Consider the following 21,217-nt stretch of genomic DNA (forward strand, 5'->3'; position numbering starts at 1 on the left):
TAAATAAAAGCTTTGGTTCTGTATTTCAGACACAACCGCTATTAATGTTAAATTTCGGTGGCTTCCCTAAGGAGATGTTTGTTCAAAAGGGAGATGAAGTTATCTATTTAGTTATCAGGTTTAAGATTAATTTTGGAGCATAGTAACAATGCACACTTAAGGTAAGTTATTTACCTTAAAAGAACACCAGTTTCTACAAAGAAAAACACCTAATATAGTGTTACTATTGTAAAGTTAAATTGAACTGAATTAAATGAGGATATTCGGCAAGGGCCGAGCACATAGTAGGGACTCAGGCAATGTTTTCCTTGCCCACCTGTGCCGTCTCCCCAAGCCACGCGTGCTCTTCTTCCCTTTCCTCCTCTCTTCTGTGTTGAAATTCTTGTGTGACAGTTACAAACTAATCATAATAAGTGAGTATTGACTTATAGATTTAGGTCTTGGCAAAGCATAAATGGAAGTCTGTGCCTGGAGGGCTCCTAAGTGCTTATTGGAAACGTTGTTTGCTTTGTGTTTATTTTACTTTCTAGTTTTGAATGAACAGAGGGACTCTAAGATCTGGCCCCTCATTGTGGAGGGGCAGTGGAATATTCACAACCACTGGTGTTCAAGTTTTCAGAGCTTGATGAACTATCACCTTCTCCCTTTTAACCATAACTTTTCCCAGAAGCGTTTTTTCCCCCTTGTTTCCAGAGGGGACAGCTGAAGCCCGCTGTGCTGCATATATAAAACTTCAGGAATGTAACAGAAGTAATAGGACTATTCAGCAACCTCAGTAAAGGACAAAAGGTGGCCACAGTTCCATGACCGTCACCGTCACCACCACCGCCACCACTGGTCTCTAAGGTAGTTGTGTGTGTTGATTTGGCAGTGCAGAGGTGGGCGTTCTGTCATTGGCCCTTTCCACACACTGTGTTTGTATCTCCCGCTCTGGTCCCTTTATTTGTAGCATGTCTATGGAGAGATTCATTAAGATGAGTTCCATATTTTTACAAGCTCTCATGGGGGAAAGTTTGACTTGTCAGGATGTGTTTGTCCAGGAATAACATGTGAGCCCCCTACAACTGGCTTTATTTCCTATTCCTTGGCAATCTCTTACTTTTACATAGGAAATCCATCACAATGAGCTTGGAAGAAGTGGAAGACCAGCTTTAGGCGGCAGGATGAGAAGGGACACATCATCTTCGCTGCTGATGAGTTTATCTTATGGAAGGGACACAATCTACCGCTTTTTAAAAAGCAGGGACTTTCCTATCATTGTTGGGGAACTGGGATGATTGTAAATGGTCATTGTCTTTTAAATGCCAGTTTAACTAAGCCAGAAGTCCTAGCGGGTAGTCTGCAACTCACTTTGCCAAGTTTCCTCCTGGTGGACTTTCCCCTTGAAGCCTGGGGGTGTTTTCGATTTTGCCAAAGTAAGTGTCCAGCTTTTGCCTGGAGGCCTGTCATCTCTCCTGCTCCCAGGGTAGGTAGCTGATGGCCTTGAACTGTGACACCTGGGAGTGACAACCCTGTGCCCCCTGCCAGCTTGCCCCGTCTCCCTCACCCGTCAGTCACGGGGGTCCACCAGTTTTGTACCATGCCAACACTGATGGAACATGTGTTAAGTAATGTTAACATATACAGAGATTTTATGGAACCCGTAAACTTGGAGGGTGGTTATTTGTGGATTTCATTAGGTTGCTTTGGGAGGTGCACATATGGGGAGAAGTGAAGGGGTGGATATTTGTCTTCTGTTTATAATGGAATGAGGCATTTAATTTAGAAAGAAAAACTTCAGTGCTTAAAAAAAATCTTTTGGTTGTTTTTCTCACTATGCATACGTTTCCTAGTCCTTAACCTCAACCGTTTCATGTACTGAGGAAAGTTAGAAAATCCTTCATTTCAACTCCTGTGAGGCGTGGGTCTGTGACAAATCAAACCCAAGTGAGGCAATTTATCATTTATTTTCTAAGCAAGCATTTATGGACTGCTTTCTCTGTACACACCACATACCCCTGCCTTTGCTGCAGTGCTTAAAGCTGACAGAGGGAGATCAAATGTGCTGGGATGGCTCCATCAGGGTGACGCCTTGCTCAGGATTGACACTGTGTGGCGGGCGGGGTGTTGGTAACTCGGACTGGGAGTTTCGTTTCCTGAGAAAAATTGGGCACATGATGTTTTCCTTTGCCTTTGTAAGTTTCCATCTCTAACACAAATCACTGACATTGTTGGCTGAATTATCATTATTGTGTTTAAAATAAATTGACAGTTTACAGAAAAAATATTGGTGTGCAGAGCGTAAAAGCTCTTTATCCAGACTGCCAGGATCCTAACTCTTCAGTAAATTCATCCAAGAAATATTTATTAAGCAACTACCCTGTTTTAGGACCTAGGAATAGAGCAGTGAACAAAATAGACAAAAATCTCTGCCCTCACAGAGCGTCTTCTCTCTCTCTCTCTCTCTCTCTCTCTCTCTCTCGTTTTTAATTGGGATTAGACAAATAAGGAAAGTAGAATGCAGAATGCCAGATGGTGATGGAGGCTGTGGAGAAAGGGAAGCAGGGAGAGAGAATGTCTCTGGTTGGGGTGGGGCTGTCTTCAATGGAGAAGCTTCTGGAACATTGTGGCTGCATGCAGTCTGTGTTCCTGCACGCCGTGGGATAAATCCATGATCCACTTGGGTCTTCGGAATGCACAGAATCTAGTTAGAATGGTAATGGTGGACATCTGGTCCCTGTTTTCCAGAGGTGGGACCTGGGGTCCCCAGGGCAGTGAAGTTGTTGTGCTGAATTCACAAAGCCATTACCAGGGAGCAATCTCTAGAAATGGAAGCACTGTCCTGTTTTAATTGCTTCATCTGGAAACAGAGCCTTCTTTAGGGCCTGTGCCCTGCTGTCCCAGCACTGTGAGCTTGCTTACCCCAGAACTGTGTAGAGAGGGCTGCCGGCCTCCCCTTGCTCCCTCTCCTCACCCATAGAACATCCCATAGTCCTTGTCATCTGTCCGCCTCTCAGCTCGGCCCCTGCTCCCCCGAGGAGGGTCCTCCACATTTCGGACATCTTCCATTGAGCATTGGACACGTTTAGAAATAGAACCACTGTTTGGTCTTTGTGTTTTTTTGTGTGTGGTGGAGAAATGTGATTTTAAAATGTTTATCATTCTGTTGGGGTGGTTTGTTTTCCCTTACATCTCATCAGTAAGGACAGTTTTAATAGTTCATGTAGACATGTAGAGCTGGAAAGATTTTTAATGTACGTCATTCGATTTATACGTGAAGTTTGTGGGACCCAGAGAGGTCAAGTGTTACCACATAGCTGTTGAGTTATAGTGGGGGCCAAACCTTAATATGAACATTTTCTTTACCATTATTTTGCAATACAGCATATTTGGGTGGATTTTTTTCTGACTATAGAAGTAACAAGTGCTTTTGAAGAAAATTTAGAATGTAAGATTTTAGAGAAAAGTAATTCCTAGTAGTCTCACATACCAGAGTTAATCAGCAGTCACATTTTTTTTTCAGTCTTGTATGTGCATATTATTGTGGACATTTTCTTAATGTCATTAAAAGTTCTCAAAAAACACAATTTGTATTGGTTATCGTATTTCCCTGTTTTGGAGACAGACTTTCTTGGCCTTGGGTTGTCCATCTGGCATTACGTTTCCTATGATGGCCTGTCGCTGACTTGGCCTTCACTGAACAAAGGAGTAGCTGCAGGTGTTGACACGGCTGATTGCCATCGGTTGGCTTGTTTATTTAACTGGTGCCTGGTGTTTAAATTGCTGTTGTTGCCTCTACTCAAATAGAATTTGAACCTGCTGAAGGGAAGAGCTTCGTACCCTAAGCTTTGCTTGGCTCTCTAGCTCGTTTCTCTGGACCCGTTTCCTTATTCTGTGAGTGGGTGATCTTCCCTTGGCTCCTTCTCCGAGTGCTGAACTCCACCGGCCTCTTCCCCCCCAAAAATCACAAACACACACAACAGTTTGAATGTAATTTCAGAGGGTTCACAGACCACTTTCATCCCAAATTCAGCCTTGGATTCTAGGCTCTGAACCACTGGGCTAGATGATAATGCATATTTCATTTCTGTGATCATTTCATTATATCTCTGATGACAACAGAAATAGGGGTGAACATCAGACTTTATGTCAGCTTTTTTTTTTTTTAAATATTAACTATTCAGTGAGGCCTCAAGGGTCTAATGCAGAAAACCCCTTCGTCTCTCACCTCTGCCTGCCCCCACACCTATTTCTTTTTGTCACAATCTCTCTCCTCTGCTGTAACTGTTTATCACTTCGCCCTCTGCATCTGTGGCCTCTAATCCTGTTCTGTTCTGTTTTGCTGCTGCTTGTGCCTCCTGTTTCTCTATGTATGTTTTTCTCAGAAGGCCAGATCATTTTCCTGACACCTTTTCTTTTCTTTGGCTAGCAAGCTGACTAGTTAACAATACAATGCGGAAAATCATTAGTCATTTGCTCCTTTTTGTGATTTTTCTTAATAATTTGTACTTAACTGTTTCACATTTCCCAGACCAAGAGAAAAGAGATGATCACTTTGGAGTAGATACGTGTGTGTGTGTGTGTATATAAAATTTAAAGTATCTGATCATATCTATATCTATCTATAAAGTTAACTGTTAAGTTTTAAATATCCTTCTGATACGGTGGGAGTCCCTAATTAGGAGAGTGAAAATTTTGTTGAGGTAGTTGATCTTTATTCCTTGTATGGGTTTTAGCTGCAGCAAAATGCAGTTTTATATTTTATATAATTCCTTGCTAAAAACAATTCTTTTTCTACTTCTTCAAGGTTCAGTTGTACTGTTTTCAAGTATACCTTTGTTTGAAAAATGTCTAGCAAGTTTTGCAGGATAACATTTTCTTAGTTGGGAGAAAGGAACATTTTAATTATTAGTAAATGGTCCATTGTGTTTCAGTTGATGAACAGTTGAATGCTTCTGCCTTAATTTGGGCCATTAGCAAATGAAAATGTTGGCATATTTCTGCAACTACCAAATTGTATTTTAGAGATAAAGATAACCAGAGACACAAAACTGACATAAGCATTAAATTCAGCAAATGTGTTTTGAGTGCTTGCAGGACTTAAGATACTGGAGATGCACAGGTGGTTAAGATATAGTTCCTGCCCTCATGAATTTATGGTCTCATCGAAGAGTGTGACACGTACAAACTTAAAAGGAGGACCATGAAAATCTCCAGAATAGAGGTGAATAAAAGGAATACCCAGATGGTTAGAAGAAGAGGAGCTAGTCAAATCCTGGCTAGGAGGATCAAGATAGTATTTATTTATTTATTTATTTATTTATTTATTTTTTTTTTTTTAAGATTTTATTTATTTATTTGACAGAGAGAGATCACAAGTAGGCAGAGAGGCAGGCAGGCAGAGAGAGAGGAGGAAGCAGGCTCCCCGCCGAGCAGAGAGCCTGACGTGGGACTCGATCCCAGGACCCTGAGATCATGACCTGAGCCGAAGGCAGCGGCTTAACCCACTGAGCCACCCAGGCGCCCCTCAAGATAGTATTTAAACTGGGTCTTATGCCACGTGTAGGAGTCCTGGGTCAGAGGGTCTCAAGCTCCTTGCTTTTCAGAATGTGATGGAACTTCATGATGGGGGCCGTAGAGTCTACAGTTAGCCTTCCTTACAGTAAAAAATTGCTCTTGGAAAATTCCATATTTTTCTATACAGATTTCATGGTTTTGGGTACCCAACCTATATAAATAATTCGTGTGAATATTACAACTTGAAAATTGAAACTCATATACAGAAGCATTCATTTCATCTTTCTCCCCCCAAAAGGTTTACTCTGTTCTGTTTAAACTGTAAAATTCTGCATACCTTTAATACATGTTTAATAGGTGTTTTTGTTATTGTAAGAGTTATACAAGTTAATGTGTGAAAGAACTTGAGGTTTTGCTAGACAGTAGGGGTTCGGTAAATGTTGGTGGACTTGAACCCAGAGGTCCAGGAAATACTTGTTCTTTGAAATGCTACAAAGGAACCCTTGGCCACCTACTTACCATTCTTCTAAGATGGCATTTCCTTTTGTGATTGCTCTGGCCAGATGTCCCTCTCATGTTCTCAGACATCGGTCTCACAAACCCTTTAGAGAATTAAATACTATACATGTGACTCCCCTAGACTGGCAGACTTCTGAAGTGTTGGTTGTCCTAAATAAGCCGAGAACCAGAGCACTTGACATTGCCTGAGAAGTTATGTAGCAGGAAAACTGGCAATAGTATCTCCATTCTTCTCCATCCTGAGACTTTCCTTCTCTCATAAGTTGGACCATTTGAAGCTGGTAGATTACATGATCATCTTGCTCTCAGAATTGCTTTCCTTTATCCAGGATTTAAGTATAATGCTCTCAGAAGGTGGTGAGAAAGCAGTGTGAACTTGGCTGTTGCATATCCTGTAAACACATTGAGAACTAGTACATGAATCAGTCCCTTTTTATGCAAATCTCTGTGTGAGAAATTAAAAAAATTTGTTTTTCTTTCTTTTTACCTTGGAGTGTTTTCTCCTTTTGGTGATATGAATTAGGGAACCTAACCTCTGTCCTGGCTACCTGGAAGCTCAGTGCCAATTTAAAGTTTTTTCCTTGATCACAAAAGAAATATCAATTCATTGCTAAGATTTTGAAAAATATAGGAAAACCTTAAGAAGATGCCTGGTTTGTGGCATGAATGCAGGGGTTCAAGGTCACTGTTCAAAGGCAGCTATCATAATCAAGCCGTGAACCAGAAAGATCAGTTGTTTTGAAATTGCCGAAGCATTTTGTGGTGTCCTGTCCCATGGTTGGTGGAATTGTCATTGTAGTTCACACAGGCAAAGTCTGGAATTTAAGATAAGGGCCAACTTCTTCAGCTGGGAATAACAACAACAGTAACAGTAGTTACCTTTTAAATGAATACCTTACTGTGGACCTAGCACTGTGCTATGCCATTTTTTACCTTTTTACCGCTTCGCCAAATTACCTTGATACTGCCTTCACCTTTAGCTGCCCATCAGTAGCTTTTACATATTTTGGGTTTTTTTAGCAGTTGGTGTAATTGGAGCAGATGACTGGTTCATCGGATCATGGTAAAGACTGTATACACTAGATCCATATTGCCGCTGCCTGCTGTGTTACCTTTTGCACATGTGTAACCCTTCTGTGCATCAGTTTCTGCATCTGTAAAATGGGGAGAACCATGTTACCTCCTTCGATGCTACAAAGATAATGTAAATTGTCCATGCTGGGCACTTGCAGTCTTCATACAACAAATAACCTTTTAAATTACTTACTTACAGAATGGAAGTAATTTTGACCAAATAAACAGGATAGCATTTCTCTCCAAGTCCTGACGTGCTGGTGACTTAATGAAAATGAGGAATTGAGGAAGAATTGGGATGTTTAGAACTTCTCAAGTGATTTCAAGAAGTTGTTCAAATTGTTGGTTATGCTCTACTTTACTGAGGCTCAGTCTGTCTGTTTAGTGTGTGGCTTCAGACTTTCTTGCCTCCTCTGATTTATAGGATAATTCTTAAGTCTTGATGTAACTGCTACTTCAATTCTGTATTTATGTAACTGAGGCTCTTTTTTTTTTGGTCCGCTTGTAATTTTTTGAAGATAGGTTTTTATAATCGATATATCATACTGTTTTAGAACCTAGATGTGGCAAGTGGGTTTATATTTACCCTGAAAGATTACCCAAGGTTCAGAAATGGGCTAGTTTAAAAAAAATTATTGTAGAAACCATTAATTTTTTTAATGGCCTAGTTGAACCCTTGTGACTTATTACACAGTTAATATTCATACCCCGGATTCCTGGTGCTTGAGTGACAGAAGGGAGATACACTGCCTTATATGTTTACTGCGACCCTCTCAGTATCTCATCCTGGGCTCATTACCGACACACCTACTGATGCATTCACAGTAATATTCTGTTGAATAAATGCGTTTACTATGATAGGTAGCAACCCATGAGACTGTTCAATGACCCTGCCTTCCTGGCATAAAATAGTTGCTAAGTCAAGTTCGTTGTGCTGAGGTCTGTCATCCAGGGAGGGAGGCTTTCCTTACACCCGCACCCATGAAGTGGGACCCCTCACTCTTTGCCCTTCCCTGCTTGGCCCATCAGCCAAGCATTTGGTGTTTGGCCATCACATGAAGGGAAGCACCCAGAAACTACAGGAATTTTAGAACACCCGGACAACCTCGCTGTCCCTCCAACTCCAGGAGGTTCAGACTTGAAATAATCATGAAAGAGTCTAACTGTGACTGATTCTCTTTTAAACACTGCACTATTTGGACTCGGCTCCATTTGGCCCACGCCTTGTGGAACAGACACAATGAGGCCGGTCTCTATCAGAGAGACAGCACACTGTGTATTGTACAGTTCGGGTTTGTTTGCCTTTGGCCTGCGTGTGGGAGCCTCCCATTCTCGGAGCAGTAGTAACACCCCTGGGGGCTGGCCCTGGCCTGCATGCCCTCCCACCCCGCCGGCTCCGCCGGCCCAGCCGTCGGGCTGACCACTTGTGCTCGGGAAGCCGGCTTCCTCTCTGTGCTCGGGCCAGGGGCATGCTTGTGCCTTGCACGGCCAGGGACTTGCAGCTGTCCGAGTTGCAGACTTTCTGACTTAGTGTTTTCCGCTGAGAATGCAGGCTGATAAATGCAGGACAAGTAGTAGAAGTGTCAAGAAGGAGCTGGTGATTGAATCCCCCCTGCAACGCAAGGATGCAGCCCAGGGCGAAGAGGAAGCAGAGGGCGCGGGGCCAGTGCTGGTGAGAGCGGTCGCCCACAGCGTTTCTGTGGTCTTCTCCACCAAGTGCTTTTATTGTGTGTGTGTGTGCTGAGCGCCTTCTGGCAATCTGGCTTTAAAACTTGCTCTGCCTGTCTCTTGAACTCTCCTTTCTTCTCCTGTAGATTCACTTTGGTTCCACTTTGATTTTTCTTTGGGAGGAAAGAAATGTTGACATTCTGTGGATGACTGTGGTTTCCAGGAGGCTGCTTTGTCTAGCAACAACTTTGTATTGTTCAAAATTCTGTCCCACCTAGCTGTGGTGTTGGCCAGACATGAACCCAGGGAGGCACGTTGCAGTCGCCTTCTCTGGAGATGGCAAAGAAATCCTTTGCAAGATGAAAACATTTCTGCATGATGTACTTCTGTTATTGTGAAGAGTAGGATGACAATGGGGTGTTTTAAGGAACATGACTGTTGAAGTTCCGTGTGTTCTCACTCACTCATTTTAAAAGGTTAGCCTTGAACAAAGTAAGAAATAACCTAAACTTTGAACCAACGGATGGAAATGTTTTCCTTCTTGTCGTTAGCTGAGCTCATAGCAGTTGGGATGAATTCAAGGAGCTCCGATAGACTTTGAAAGGCAGGAATGTGAAAAATGGTTGTGTTGTTATCATCGATGAGTAGCTTGTGCTTCTCTCTTGGAATTTCTTTAGTACAATAAAGGCACATAATTTTTTAAGCAAACTGCAAAAAAAAAAAAACAAAAACCCACCAACATGCACTACAGAGGGGACAATTGAGCCTTTCAAATGATCTGTTAGAGGGACTGGTAAACTAGTAGTTAGTGATTTTTTTATATAGTGATTTTTTTAAAAACATAGAGGTTCAGTTGCTATTATAAAGTGGTTAACTAACTTAATTTTTAATTAGTGTCTTTAATAATCTGAACTGAAACTTCCCTGTAATGGATTGGATTTGAACTAAATTGTTTTGCTCAGCGACACGTGAGGCTGCCTCACATTGTTTTGCCTTCAAAATGATACTGCTAACTGTGAACTGACAAAGTCTTTAAATATGATGGGCTTTTTCACTGCAGATTTTCATCTGAGTGATTTCGTTTTCTTCCCCCTGGTATATTGTGTAGAGATGTTATTCGTTATCTTGGATTCCTTTCTGCTAGCACAATAGTGCAATCCATTGAGTACTAGAGCCCCTTGCCTGCCGCGTAGATTTAACTGGTTTAAGCTCCTCACTGATGTAACTTAGGATTTCTTGGAGGAAGTTGTGTGGTTTGCGTTCCCTTGTGAATATTCTTAAAAGTCTTTGTCAGTGTTTCTCCAGATGTGTAGAAGTATTTATCCAGAGGCTTAAATACACTATAGAAAGATGCTGCGTGATTTTTTTTTTTTTTAAATCACACAAGTGACTTTTAAACTATTTCCTTCTCAGGGCACCTGGTTGCTCAGTTGGTAGTGTAGTGCATGTGACTCTTGTTCTCGGGGGTCATGAATTTGAGCCCCATGTTGGGCGTAGAGATTAGTTAAAAAAACAAAACAAAACAAAACAAAACTTCCTTCTCTTTCTACTGCTCAAACATCAGCTGCTCGTATCCCAGTTACTTTTTTCTGTCAGTCTCACCCCAGGCCGGCCCACGGGGAGTTCCTTTTTCCGCTGTCCTAGTTGAGGCTGTGCCGGCAGCCGCTGTATCCACTGGTCCAGAAGCTGCATGGGGAGCTCAGGCCCTGAGCATCTGCAGGGACAGGTGTGACAGAACGGTGAAGGCAGCAGGGACACACCTGAGAAGCTTTCTCTTTTCTTTTCTTTTTTCTTTCTTTCTTTTTTTTTAAGATTTATTTATTTATTTATTTATTTATTTGATAGAGATCACAAGTAGAGAGAGAGGAAAGGGAAGCAGGCTCCCCGCCGAGCAGAGAGCCCGACTCGGGGCTCGATCCCAGGGTCCCAGGACCAAGACCCTAGCTGAAGGCAGAGGCCCTAACCCATGGAGCCACCCAGGAGCCCCCTGAGAAGCTTTTTCTCATCTGATACCGTTCCTCTTCTTCCCCAGCGGAAGCAAGATAATACAGAGCTCGTAAGGGGTAAGAGAAGCAAGGATATCGCAGCAGGGCCTCTGTCCAGGGCGGATCTTCTTACTTGTGATTATTGCTCCTTACAGCAAATGAGAATCTGATAAACTGCGGGGAAGACAGCCTTTTTTTCCAAGGTGATTTTTTAAAAAAAGTATGCCAGCACAGTCACGAGATCTGTTTGTTAGTGCCGTTCCTTATTATCTCCCGTAGCCCAGGTACTTTGTGAGAGTACGTGTGTAACATTTAAAGGTAAGGAACTTACTTTATTCAACAGGTAACATTTTAAAGTTAAGTTTTGCTGGTTTTAGTTACGTGCACAATCAGTCCTTGGGGGAAATGTCACATAGTTTAGAAAGCATAAAAATAATGTGTGTGTGTAAATAATAGTGTAGAACTAGGGAAACATAAAGTGCCCTTACTTTTACTCCAAGTGCTCACAATTAGTTATTTGGTGGATACACTTTCTTTTTTGTTTTGTTTTTGTTTTTTTAAAGTCATCTCTACACCCAACATGGGGCTTGAACTCACAACCCTGAGATCAGGCATTGCATGCTTTTCTGACTGAGCCATACCGGCGCCCCGGTGTATAGTATACACTTTCAGACTTTGTCCAGTGCATATAAAAATAAAACTTCTTGTGGCTTATGTGTTTGGAAAATGTACTGTACTATAGATTTCTGCATTAAATTACTCCTAGAACAGATCAAAAACATCTTTATCACCATAGACTTATGTCATTATTCTTAATGGTTGTGTGATTCTCAGTTTTATGGCAGTATCATAATTTGATGGTTATTTAATTTGTTTCCAATTCTTTGCAATTAGTACAATGGACGGTCATTGAGAAATGCCTTTGTGGGCTGTGGATGACTAACAGTGCACTTACTAGCAGCTATAAATATATCTTAAAGTACTTAATGTAAGCCAGTATTTGTTCTGTAAAACGTCAATCAGAAGTCTCCTCTTGCTGCTTTTCTTGGGCGTTTATATTTCTTTCTCCTCTGCCAGGACAACGGTTGAGGTCTCCCTGGGCAGCGGCTGCTTGTTCTGTGCTAGGTAAAGCCAGTGTGTCTTAGAAAAGTAAGTGGGTAGACGTTCTGAAGTTTCAGGGGCTGCTGGGGTTCCACTTACACTTACCTTCATAGATGGGTCTTGTGCTCTGCGCGGTGAAACTTCTCCATGCCCATCCAGGCTCACTGCCAGCCCCATTGAAAAATGACTTTGTGGGCTGTGAATGACTAACAGGGGAACAATCAGGATATTCTTGACGTCTGCAGGTTAGTTACCCTGTTTACATTTGAATACTTATTTTTGCCCCCCCCAAACTCTAAATTCCTGGAAATAATTTATTCTAATTGTTATTTCTCAGCAATTTAGAGGAACAGGGTGTGGCCTCAAAGAGTCAGGAGTGGCTGGGGTATATGTCGTTCGTGTTGCCCTATTGTTGGGTTATTTTCAGCAGGCATTGGAGAACTGTAGTACAGGTCTTATTTGGGGACTTTGGAAGGTTGAAAGATGTGAAGATAAAAAAGAGGTGAATTTTCATGTGTTAGGTATACTCATTAGATGTTTTTTTAAGAGTTTCTTTATTTAAAGATTTATTTGAGAGAGAGAGTGAGCACATGCAGGAGTGAGTATGAGCAGGGGCAGGGAAGAGGGAGAGAGAACCTCAAGCAGACTCCCTGCTGAGCTCGGACCTAGATGCAGGGCTCGATCCCATGACCCTGAGATCACGGCCGGAGCTGAAATCAAGAGTTGGACACTTAGCCTCCCTGAGCCACCCAGGGGCCCTGAAAAGTTTATTTTTCGAGACATCTTTTCTCTTTGCTATTTTTCTGGGATCTTTAAGTGGTAAAAATTGAGTCTGAATTCTTAGTTTGATATTTTCAATGAACACATGTTTAGCTAAATGGCTACATGGGAGGCAGTACCTGTGGCGATGTAGTAATGGGTAGGAGACCCGGCTTCTGGCTGGACAAGGAGGTGCACTGCCTGGGAAAACCTTTCTCTCTCTGAAGTTCTATTTACTCTAGAAATAGACAAAGAAGTGAATTAAGACACAAACCCTGTAGTGTAAGGTTATGGGCAATGATCATGTTGTTGTGTAAATCCTATAAAACTTTAGATGACTGTGATTGAGTTAATTAAATTATGCTTATAAAGCCCTTTGGCCTTGCAGATTTTCCGTCATCCCTATAGGCATCTTTAGAAATAATTAATGATATTAATGACATTGGTGATATTTAATAAGTAGTTTCTTTGTGTTTTCAAAATCCTGAGTGGTGCAGGAAATTTCCTGTAAGCTTTCTAAAGAGACATATTCCAGGCGATAAAACCAGGAAAATTCATTTATTCAGGGCCATAAATCTCCACTGTGCTTGTTGGTTTTCCCCTTGATTTGTTTATTTGTTTTCTTATTCAACCCACATTTATAAGCACTGAGAATTACCAGACTTACACTTACTAATACCCTTCCTCTCCACAAGCAGCCAGGTCTGGCTAATGAAGGACTCTCATATGGTATTTATTAGGAACAAGGAGTGCTAATCTCACCCATCCTTTTCCACTTAGGCAGACAACACTTAAATCATAGTTCCAGCAAGGACATGTTTTCTCGAATTTTTAGCGTCCGAAGCAGGCCCAGCCCTGCGTTACAGAAGGCACAAGGACCCCCGACCGTTCATATAAACAGTTTTCATGAATGAGGCCCCCGAAGGAGCACATGTATTTTGTGATGCTGTCACTGGAAGGAATCTTTGGGGACTGCATGCTTAGATGGGTCGGGGTGAACTGACTAAGCCTGCAGACATGGGAAACTGTCCCAGAGAAGGGACTTTCACAATTGTGTCACTACAGAATGCACGCAGCTCCTGTGTGCTTGCTGCTTTCTCCTGTTGTTTATCAGTAGGGAGGTGGGAGGGCTGATCGCTTTTTTTTTTTAATGGCAAGGTTGATTTCTTTTTCTTTTTTTTTTTTTTTTTTGGAGTACTAACAAAAATATATAGTGCCTTGCTCTGTGCCAGACACTGCTTTAAGCCTGTAACACAGATCATTTCAATTCTCACAGTTCTAGGAGACAAGTGCTATTATTGTTTCTCTTTTTTACAAATGAGAACACAGCACAGAGAGGTTAGGTAACTTGGTAGAAGTTACATCTTTAGTAAGTGCCAGAGCTGGGGATTTTTGTCTTCCAGCAAGATGATTTTCCAAAATGCGTACCTGGACACTTAACATACAATTCATAAACAAATACGAACATATTTGCTTAGGGTTAGCGTTGGTATTACAAAGATGAAAGAGACATCTTACTCTCTTCCTAGATGTATTTTTTTTTAAAGATTTTATTTATTTATTTGACAGAGAGAGATCACAAGTAGGCAGAGAGGCAGAGAGAGGAGGAAGCAGACTTCCTGCTGAGCAGAGAGCCCGAGGCAGGACTCGATCCCAGGACCCTGGGACCATGACCTGAGCCGAAGGCAGCAGCTTAACCCACTGAGCCACCCAGGCGCCCCCTAGATGTATTTTTTAATGAATTTACAGACCCAGGATAACCCTGAAATGCTTATTCCCTAACCAGTAACATGGGCACCTTGGGCCCTGTTGGGTTTGGAGAAGGCTGCTGTTTGCTCCAAGGGCTCTTTGATGGGTCGTGGCTGGGTACGGGGCAGCTGAGCTATGTCACAGGCGCGGGTGGTGTGGGTGGCCTCACAGAAAGCCCTTTGGAGACTGGAGACATATTTTTGGTCCCAGATCTGCCTTGCAGCGCCTGCTGATCATCCCCCTTCCCTCCCCTCCCCTGCCCCAGTCCCCGCTTCAGCAATTTTCTCATCTGTGAAATGAGAAGCACGTAGTAAATAATCTGAGTCCTCTTCGGGGGCTAAAGCTCCACGGTTCGGGGTTATTAGCTTTGCTCCCAGAATAACCTGGGATGGAGTCAGGCCAAGAACCTGCAGTTTTAGTTTCAGGTTCTGTGTTCAGTTTACTCAAAATTTTCTGGGTTTTGAGTTGTAGGAGCTACAGAATAGGGGATATTGGATTGCCCTGCGATGTAGTGGGTAACATGCGTGAATTGGGTTGCCCAGCCTGGAAATAGATAGAAGTGGCAGCAGAATTTGGGGTTAGCAGGGAGAACCATGCAGGACAGTCACAAAGGCCTGACAAGAGAACCATGCAGGAGAACCATGCAGGACAGTCACAAGGCCTGACAAGCCTGCAGATGACATATCACTGTGAGTATAATTTTAGAAGCAAGAAGGCTTGGAAATTATAGTTTATCCTCCACCTTCCAGAAGTTTGAAATATCCCTGTAATGTGATATAGCTAGTCCTAAGGTTCTCTTAGAGTGACATTTTGAGGTTTTAGAAGTTTCTAGTGCTCACTTTGCATTCAAGAGTCTGTACCACCTCCCAGTGGATCTCTTGAGGGTTTAGCCAGGTTCTCGGGGTTGGGGCGGGGGGCAGCGGGGACCAGGCTGAAGTTCTGTTTCGGGATCTCCTTGCTGTGGGGCAAGGGTGAAGCAGAAGTGACTGATGCAAGGAGGCCGGGGCTCAGGCATAAGACCTGGGTCCTTTGTCTTTTAAACCTACTTGACATTTCTGCGCTAAGTCTGGGCTTCTATCAGATGGAGATAGTAGTAGTGACTGCCCTCCAGTGAGCTCGTCTCCAAAGGTTATCTAGACTGCCCCTGTCAACTTACCGCAGTGAATCTTTCTTTGCTCTGGGCTGTGCTCGGACATGCTGCCAGACTGCTCTTTCCGAAACCCAGATAAACTCCTTTTCTAATTTTCCTTTGCAGAGAAGGCAAAGCATGACTTACTTGATCCTTGGAGGCCAGCCCTGAACTGGCTTGCTGGCCTCCTCTCTCATACCTTCCAGAATGCATCCCGACCGGGCCCCACAGCTCCTCCTGTACCTGGCAGGCCTCACTACCAGACCGTCCCTGTCTGCCCTTCAAGTCGCAGCACACATGCCCGCTCCTCCAGGAAGCCTTCCCTAACCCTCGCCCCACATTTTCCCACAGGCTGTGTGCTCCTTGCACTCCGTGTGTTCCATGGTGGCATCACTTTTCTAGAACGTTCAGTTATTATACAACTCTGCCGCATTGTAACTAAGGCTTATAACCCAGTTTTCCCCACTAATGGCCGGGGTTGGTGGGGGGAAGCTTAGGCCCCAGTGGGAACCATGAGTGTTTTGTTTTCTTTGTATTCCATCTCTGACATAATATCAGTGCTCCCCCTGCCACGTCTTCTGTTCTTTTTGGTGTGGTCTTGGTCACTCTTTGAGGACTGTATTGGCGAAGAATGGGTTACAGAAAGGACCCTCCAGGAGAGACTGGATCTTCTTTAGCCTTCCCTCTCCCCCTTTAAAGGTTTAGCCACCAATATCCACAGGGGTTGAACTGCCAGAAGTAAAAAGGGCTGCATCTAGAGGAAACTGCTTGACTAAGTAAGCTGTGGGTGGGTATTATGCCCTGAAACTCTCCTGTGCTTCTGTTATTTATTTATTTATTTATTTTAAGATTTTATTTATTTATTTGACAGAGAGAAATCACAAGTAGACGGAGAGGCAGGCAGAGAGAGAGGAGGGGAAGCAGGCTCCCTGCTGAGCAGAGAGCCCGATGCGGGACTTGATCCCAGGACCCTGAGATCATGACCTGAGCCGAAGGCAGCGGCTTAACCCACTGAGCCACCCAGGTGCCCCTACTTCTGTTATTTTTGATCTAAAATGCCAACCAGCATTTTATGTGAGTGTTTACTTGAGTACAGAAGTGCACATTTATGTGAACAAAGTCATAACTCTTTTCTGTCTTCGTCTTAGCCAGTACCCTTTTGTTATCTGTACCACTTCCTGTCACCTGTTCACCTCCTATGGTTATAGTACATTTGGAAAAAATCATTGTGTGACCTCAGTACCAGCATCCCATGACTGTATGTGGAAAAGGTAATGGAGACCCGTAAGATACGGGGCAAGGAGGATACCTCTTCCTGGGGGAGAAAGGTAGGAAGGACAGGAAAGGTGGGGCGTCTTAGCATTAACAGTGCAGGTTGCCTCCTTTACTTGACAAAGATGAGACCTGTCTTGTCTGTAATGCGGGTTGGTATTCTTCCAAAATCTTTCTTGTCCCCACAAGTAACAGTTTCAAGAAGTGGTTTGTCCTTTGTTTTGCCTCGAATTTTAAAAAATTACCTGTATGTTAAAGTTTCATGCAGTCTAGAATAGTACTGTTTAATAGAAATACAGCATGGGCTACATATGTAATTTTAAAATTATTGGTAGCCAAATTAAAATTTAAAATTAGGTGTAATTAATTTTAGTAATGTAATTTTAACCCATTATTGCCAAAATACTATTTTAGCATTTAATCCTTACAGAAATATCAAGGCATTTTATGTTCTTTTATTCCTGCTAAATCTTTGAAATTTTATGCCTCTAGTTTTTCTGAATTCAGAATAGCCACATATGGCTGGAGGCTACTGTATTGAACAGTGTGGGTCTGTAGACTTATGTATTCTGTAGCTTATGTACCTCCAACCAGAAAGTTGTTGTTTGGGGAGGGGGGTGAGTCATTGGATGGGGTACTGTATTTGTGACCCCGTGGAGGGAAAAGGCACGATTTAAGTGTGTAGTTGGGCTTGCCTCATAAAGATGACCCTTAAACTATTTATTGGTTAAGTAGATTAAATGCTACCCGATGACATTAATATATGTCCCAGCATTCAAACCTGGTTCTTCAGGAAGACTTAGTATCTTGGGGTATGATTTTTAATATTCTTGAGACTGAAAATGAGTTTTTTTTTTTTTTTTTCATGAAAGGACTCTGCCTTTTCTCTTTGCCTTGGTGAAATCATGGAGCAGGGAGGGAGTCTGTGTTGGCGGGGAAGGGGGGGTTCAGTGCCCAGGATTGGGCGGAAAGCCTCAGACTTCTGTCCTCCCTGGAGATGTGGTGGCTGAGGCATCACAGTGTGCAGTGGTGCTGTGCAGTTGTCAAACAAAGGGAAGTGGAGACATTGGGGAAACATTTCCTATTCTAGAACACTGACGTTCTATCGTGCTTATTGCAGGTGAGTTATGGGACGGGTCCTGGGCTTGCAGCCAGGAGATCCAACGGTCACCATCTGTGTGACCTTCACTCATTTATGTAACCCCTCTGAGATTCAGTTTCCTCATCTGTGAAATGCTGATAATACATACTGATTTGGGAGGAGGTTTCGTGAATTAATGTGTGTGTGATCCCGCAAAGGCATATGTGTTTTGTAGGCACCAAAGTTTTCTTGTGTCCGGGTGACACAACTTTGTATGATCCTCATGACCATCATTTCATTCCTGCCCTGAACAGGTGCTGTACATTGAACCTTTTCAATAACCGTGAGATGATGACAGAGAACTTGTTCCTTTTCCCATTTTCTGATGTAGATACAGAGATTTAGTAACCTGTCCCAAAGACACATAGCCAATAAGCAGTTGGAGCTAGGATTTCCTAAAAATACTTTTTAAATATGAAATTCTCAAACATGCACAAAAGTAAACTAGCAGAGGGCTTCTCAGACTTGGTTGGGCCTCAGAATCACGTGGCTTTGTTAAAAACCCAGACTGCTAGGCTCCACCCCCAGAATATCCGATTCAGTAGGCCTGGGATAAGTTTGCATTTCTCACAAGTTCCAGATGATGCTGGAGCTGCTGGTCTGGGGTTGCACCTTGAGAACCCTTGGACCAGTGTAATGAACTCCTATCTGCCTGTTTTGAAATCTGACTGTATTGGGCCTTTTAAAGCCTTTTAGCTTAATTACTTGACCTTTTCAGTTCATATTTCCAAAAATAGTTTTTATTGACATAGGAGGAATTAAGAATTTCAAGCAAAATGCTAGAAAGAAAAATTGTTGGCTGGAAAAGGATCTGTCGTACGGATTTAAGACAGAATTATTTATACAATTATCTTGGTGTATCTTTTTAATTTTTGCTTTCATTATTCCTTTATGCTTGTGCAAAATGGCAGGCAGAATTGGAAGCTGGGATGCATGCGTGAGAGGCACATGCTGAGCCCGCCCCCCCAGGCTCTCGGTCTGTTCTCTCTCTCTCTCCTCTGTACACCCTCCTCTGCCTCTCTTAGCGCATGCCCCGCATCAAGGGAGAAGACCTTCGGACACGGTCTTTGCAAGGACGACATCCCCATGCCACTCAGCCCTCTTCTCGTGTGCCTCCTGGGCACCGGGCGTGGAGGAGTCCCCCTCCATCCCTGTCTGGGCTTCTCTGATTACCATTCTCTGCACATCCCTGTTGAGCACAGCTGACTAAAAGCAAGGAGCTCTGTGGGTTTTCATTAATTGGTCTTATCTTTACTACCTCAGTTTGCATCCTTATGTGTCTCTTAGACCATTTTCTAGATGTTATTGATTTGGTGGTTTTCACAGAGTCTTTAATTCTGTTTATTTTAGTAATAGGATAATAATTTTTGGTAAACCACAGTTATTTATAAAACTGACAAATACAAAACGCAGACTCTTTTCCTTCCTTCCATCAAACTGATGTTGCATGTCCCAAGTTTTGCTAGTGCTGACATGCCTCATTAAATAAAATCTTCATTTAGTGACAAGTCCTCTCATTTGAGGGCCTTTTTTAAAGTTCTGTATAAAAAGGGAATTCAGCACCTTATCAGTGTTTATAATATAAAGAACGGTATTCACAAGCACGTCATTCTTTTAGCCCGCTCTGAGGACAGCACCGCACTTCCATGTGAGAAATCCATTTAATGTCTGAATTACCTTTGGTGTCCGCTATGCAGTCTTCTAAACACTCACCAGTTCATTAACCGTGTGGGAATGCTCAGGTTTGAGCTTGTTTCGCAGTCCAAGCTTAGATACGGTCTCTTTTTCCTCCAGTTCTTTGTATCACGTGCTTGTGCACACGGTTATTGAAAGTGCAAAAGTCAAAATGTAGAGGCCGAAGGGAAGAGCATGGAGCAGGGGTCAGGAGACCTGGGATCCGGGCCCATGCTTGCCGGCAACTCCCCGTGGGCCTGGGGACAGCCACGAAACTCCCACGCTCCTGGGTTTTCCTATCTGTAAAACAAGAAGGAATCTTAGGTTCCGATGTCTGCACATCGTAGTTCTAGTGTTACCAGACCTCCTGTTCCTTTTAAACAAGCATGCTTCTCAAAGCCGCCCAGGCCATTGTTCCCGCGCACGCTGAGGAACAGTCTGGAGAAGAACATGTGTTATTGGAGGGGACGTGATCGTATTTTGATTATCATGATCTCTTTAAGTTTTTGAGTCCCGGGTCGAGGGAAGGAAGAGCATGTGTGGGAGGGCGCTTTCCTGGGGGAGCACAGCACGGGACCCGGTTCTGTGCCGCTTAGCCCCCTTCCTCGCACACCACTTTCCTTCCTCGGGGCCCGTCGCAGTCTGGCACACTTGCCACTCTGACCTCCTCTTCCAGTGTAGGGAGTAGTCCAGGGTGGCTCAGAGACGTGTGGGCACCCCAGGCCAGCCAGTCATTGGTACCCCCTCAGACAGATGCCATTCAAATTGCTTACTGTTTATTTATGTCTTGTTTGTTTGTTTGTCTGTAGGCTCTGTGCCCAGCACAGAGCCCAGCTCAGGGCTTGAACTCACAACCCCAAGATCAAGCCCTGAGCTGAGTTCACGAGTCAGACACTCAACCGACCGAACCACCCAGGCACCCCAGTTGTTTACTATTTTAGATGATGGATAAGTTAATTGAGCTTGTTTAGAGGGTTGCTTGGGGCACCGCCAGTCCTCTCCGACTCCAGCGCTGCCCACCTGACCAGGGAAAGCAGGGTCCTACAGTTAAGCATTCTGTTTCCCCCGCATGTCCGTTGCAGAGCCCCTTGCTCACCTCGGGTCGCTTACTCCGTGTTCTTGGCAGCCCCATAGGGTGCCCTTTCAGAAGGGAGTTCTCATAAATGTCATTTCCTCTCTCACTTTGGGTTTCCAGAGATGCTGCGGCATCCCCGGAGACTGGCTTCCCAAGCCCTTGGCCTCTTGGCACCTCCGTCCCCTTTATGTACCTCTGCCCGAGCTGTCCTGAACAGATCGCTGTTTCTGGAACTCACAGTGCTGAGAGGAGGATTTATCTGGAAGCTAAGGATTCTTCAGTTTCCAGATTCCTGCCAGGGCCCTGGGAGGGCCTCCAGCAACTTTATATTCAAAATTTTGTATTTTTTTTTAACACATTCCCCTTTCAAATATGCAAATTTCAGGCCGCACAAAATCTCGTTCCATCGAGGAACGTGCTCCTTGGTGTCTCCATTTTCTCTGCAAGGGCTCCCCAGTCCACTCCGAATCCTGGCTGGCCCACTCCTCGTTTAGACTCGGCTCTGAAGCACCCCACATTGTCAGGTTCCGTCCCTCATCTGACACATATTCATCGGGTGCCCACACTTGGCCAAG

The 21,217-nt window shown here is 43.5% G+C and overlaps 1 protein-coding gene and 1 long non-coding RNA gene across 26 annotated transcripts in view; one reads left to right on the forward strand and one right to left on the reverse strand.

Moving 5' to 3' along the window:
* Positions 1–21,217, forward strand: part of DOCK9 (dedicator of cytokinesis 9) — a 274,885-nt gene that overhangs the window by 91,912 nt on the left and 161,756 nt on the right. For 7 of the 25 annotated variants that reach the window (XM_032314510.1, XM_032314501.1, XM_032314504.1 and 4 more), the window contains exon 1: positions 8,636–8,761. The exons of 17 other annotated variants lie outside the window; for them this stretch is intronic. In XM_032314510.1, coding sequence (XP_032170401.1) covers positions 8,636–8,761 — 126 coding nt within the window. Of the gene's footprint in view, positions 1–8,436; positions 8,762–21,217 lie in introns of those variants that run through there. One more of the 25 variants, XM_032314500.1, reaches the window with a different exon arrangement.
* LOC116574018 lies at positions 11,964–15,847 on the reverse strand. The gene is made up of 3 exons (XR_004279103.1): positions 15,724–15,847; positions 15,508–15,598; positions 11,964–12,049 (listed from the first exon to the last, which is right to left on the reverse strand). It is a non-coding gene; the product is annotated as an uncharacterized LOC116574018 (long non-coding RNA).

Source organism: Mustela erminea, chromosome 15 (assembly GCF_009829155.1).
Source record: "Mustela erminea isolate mMusErm1 chromosome 15, mMusErm1.Pri, whole genome shotgun sequence".
NCBI classification, from domain to species: Eukaryota; Metazoa; Chordata; class Mammalia; order Carnivora; family Mustelidae; genus Mustela; species Mustela erminea.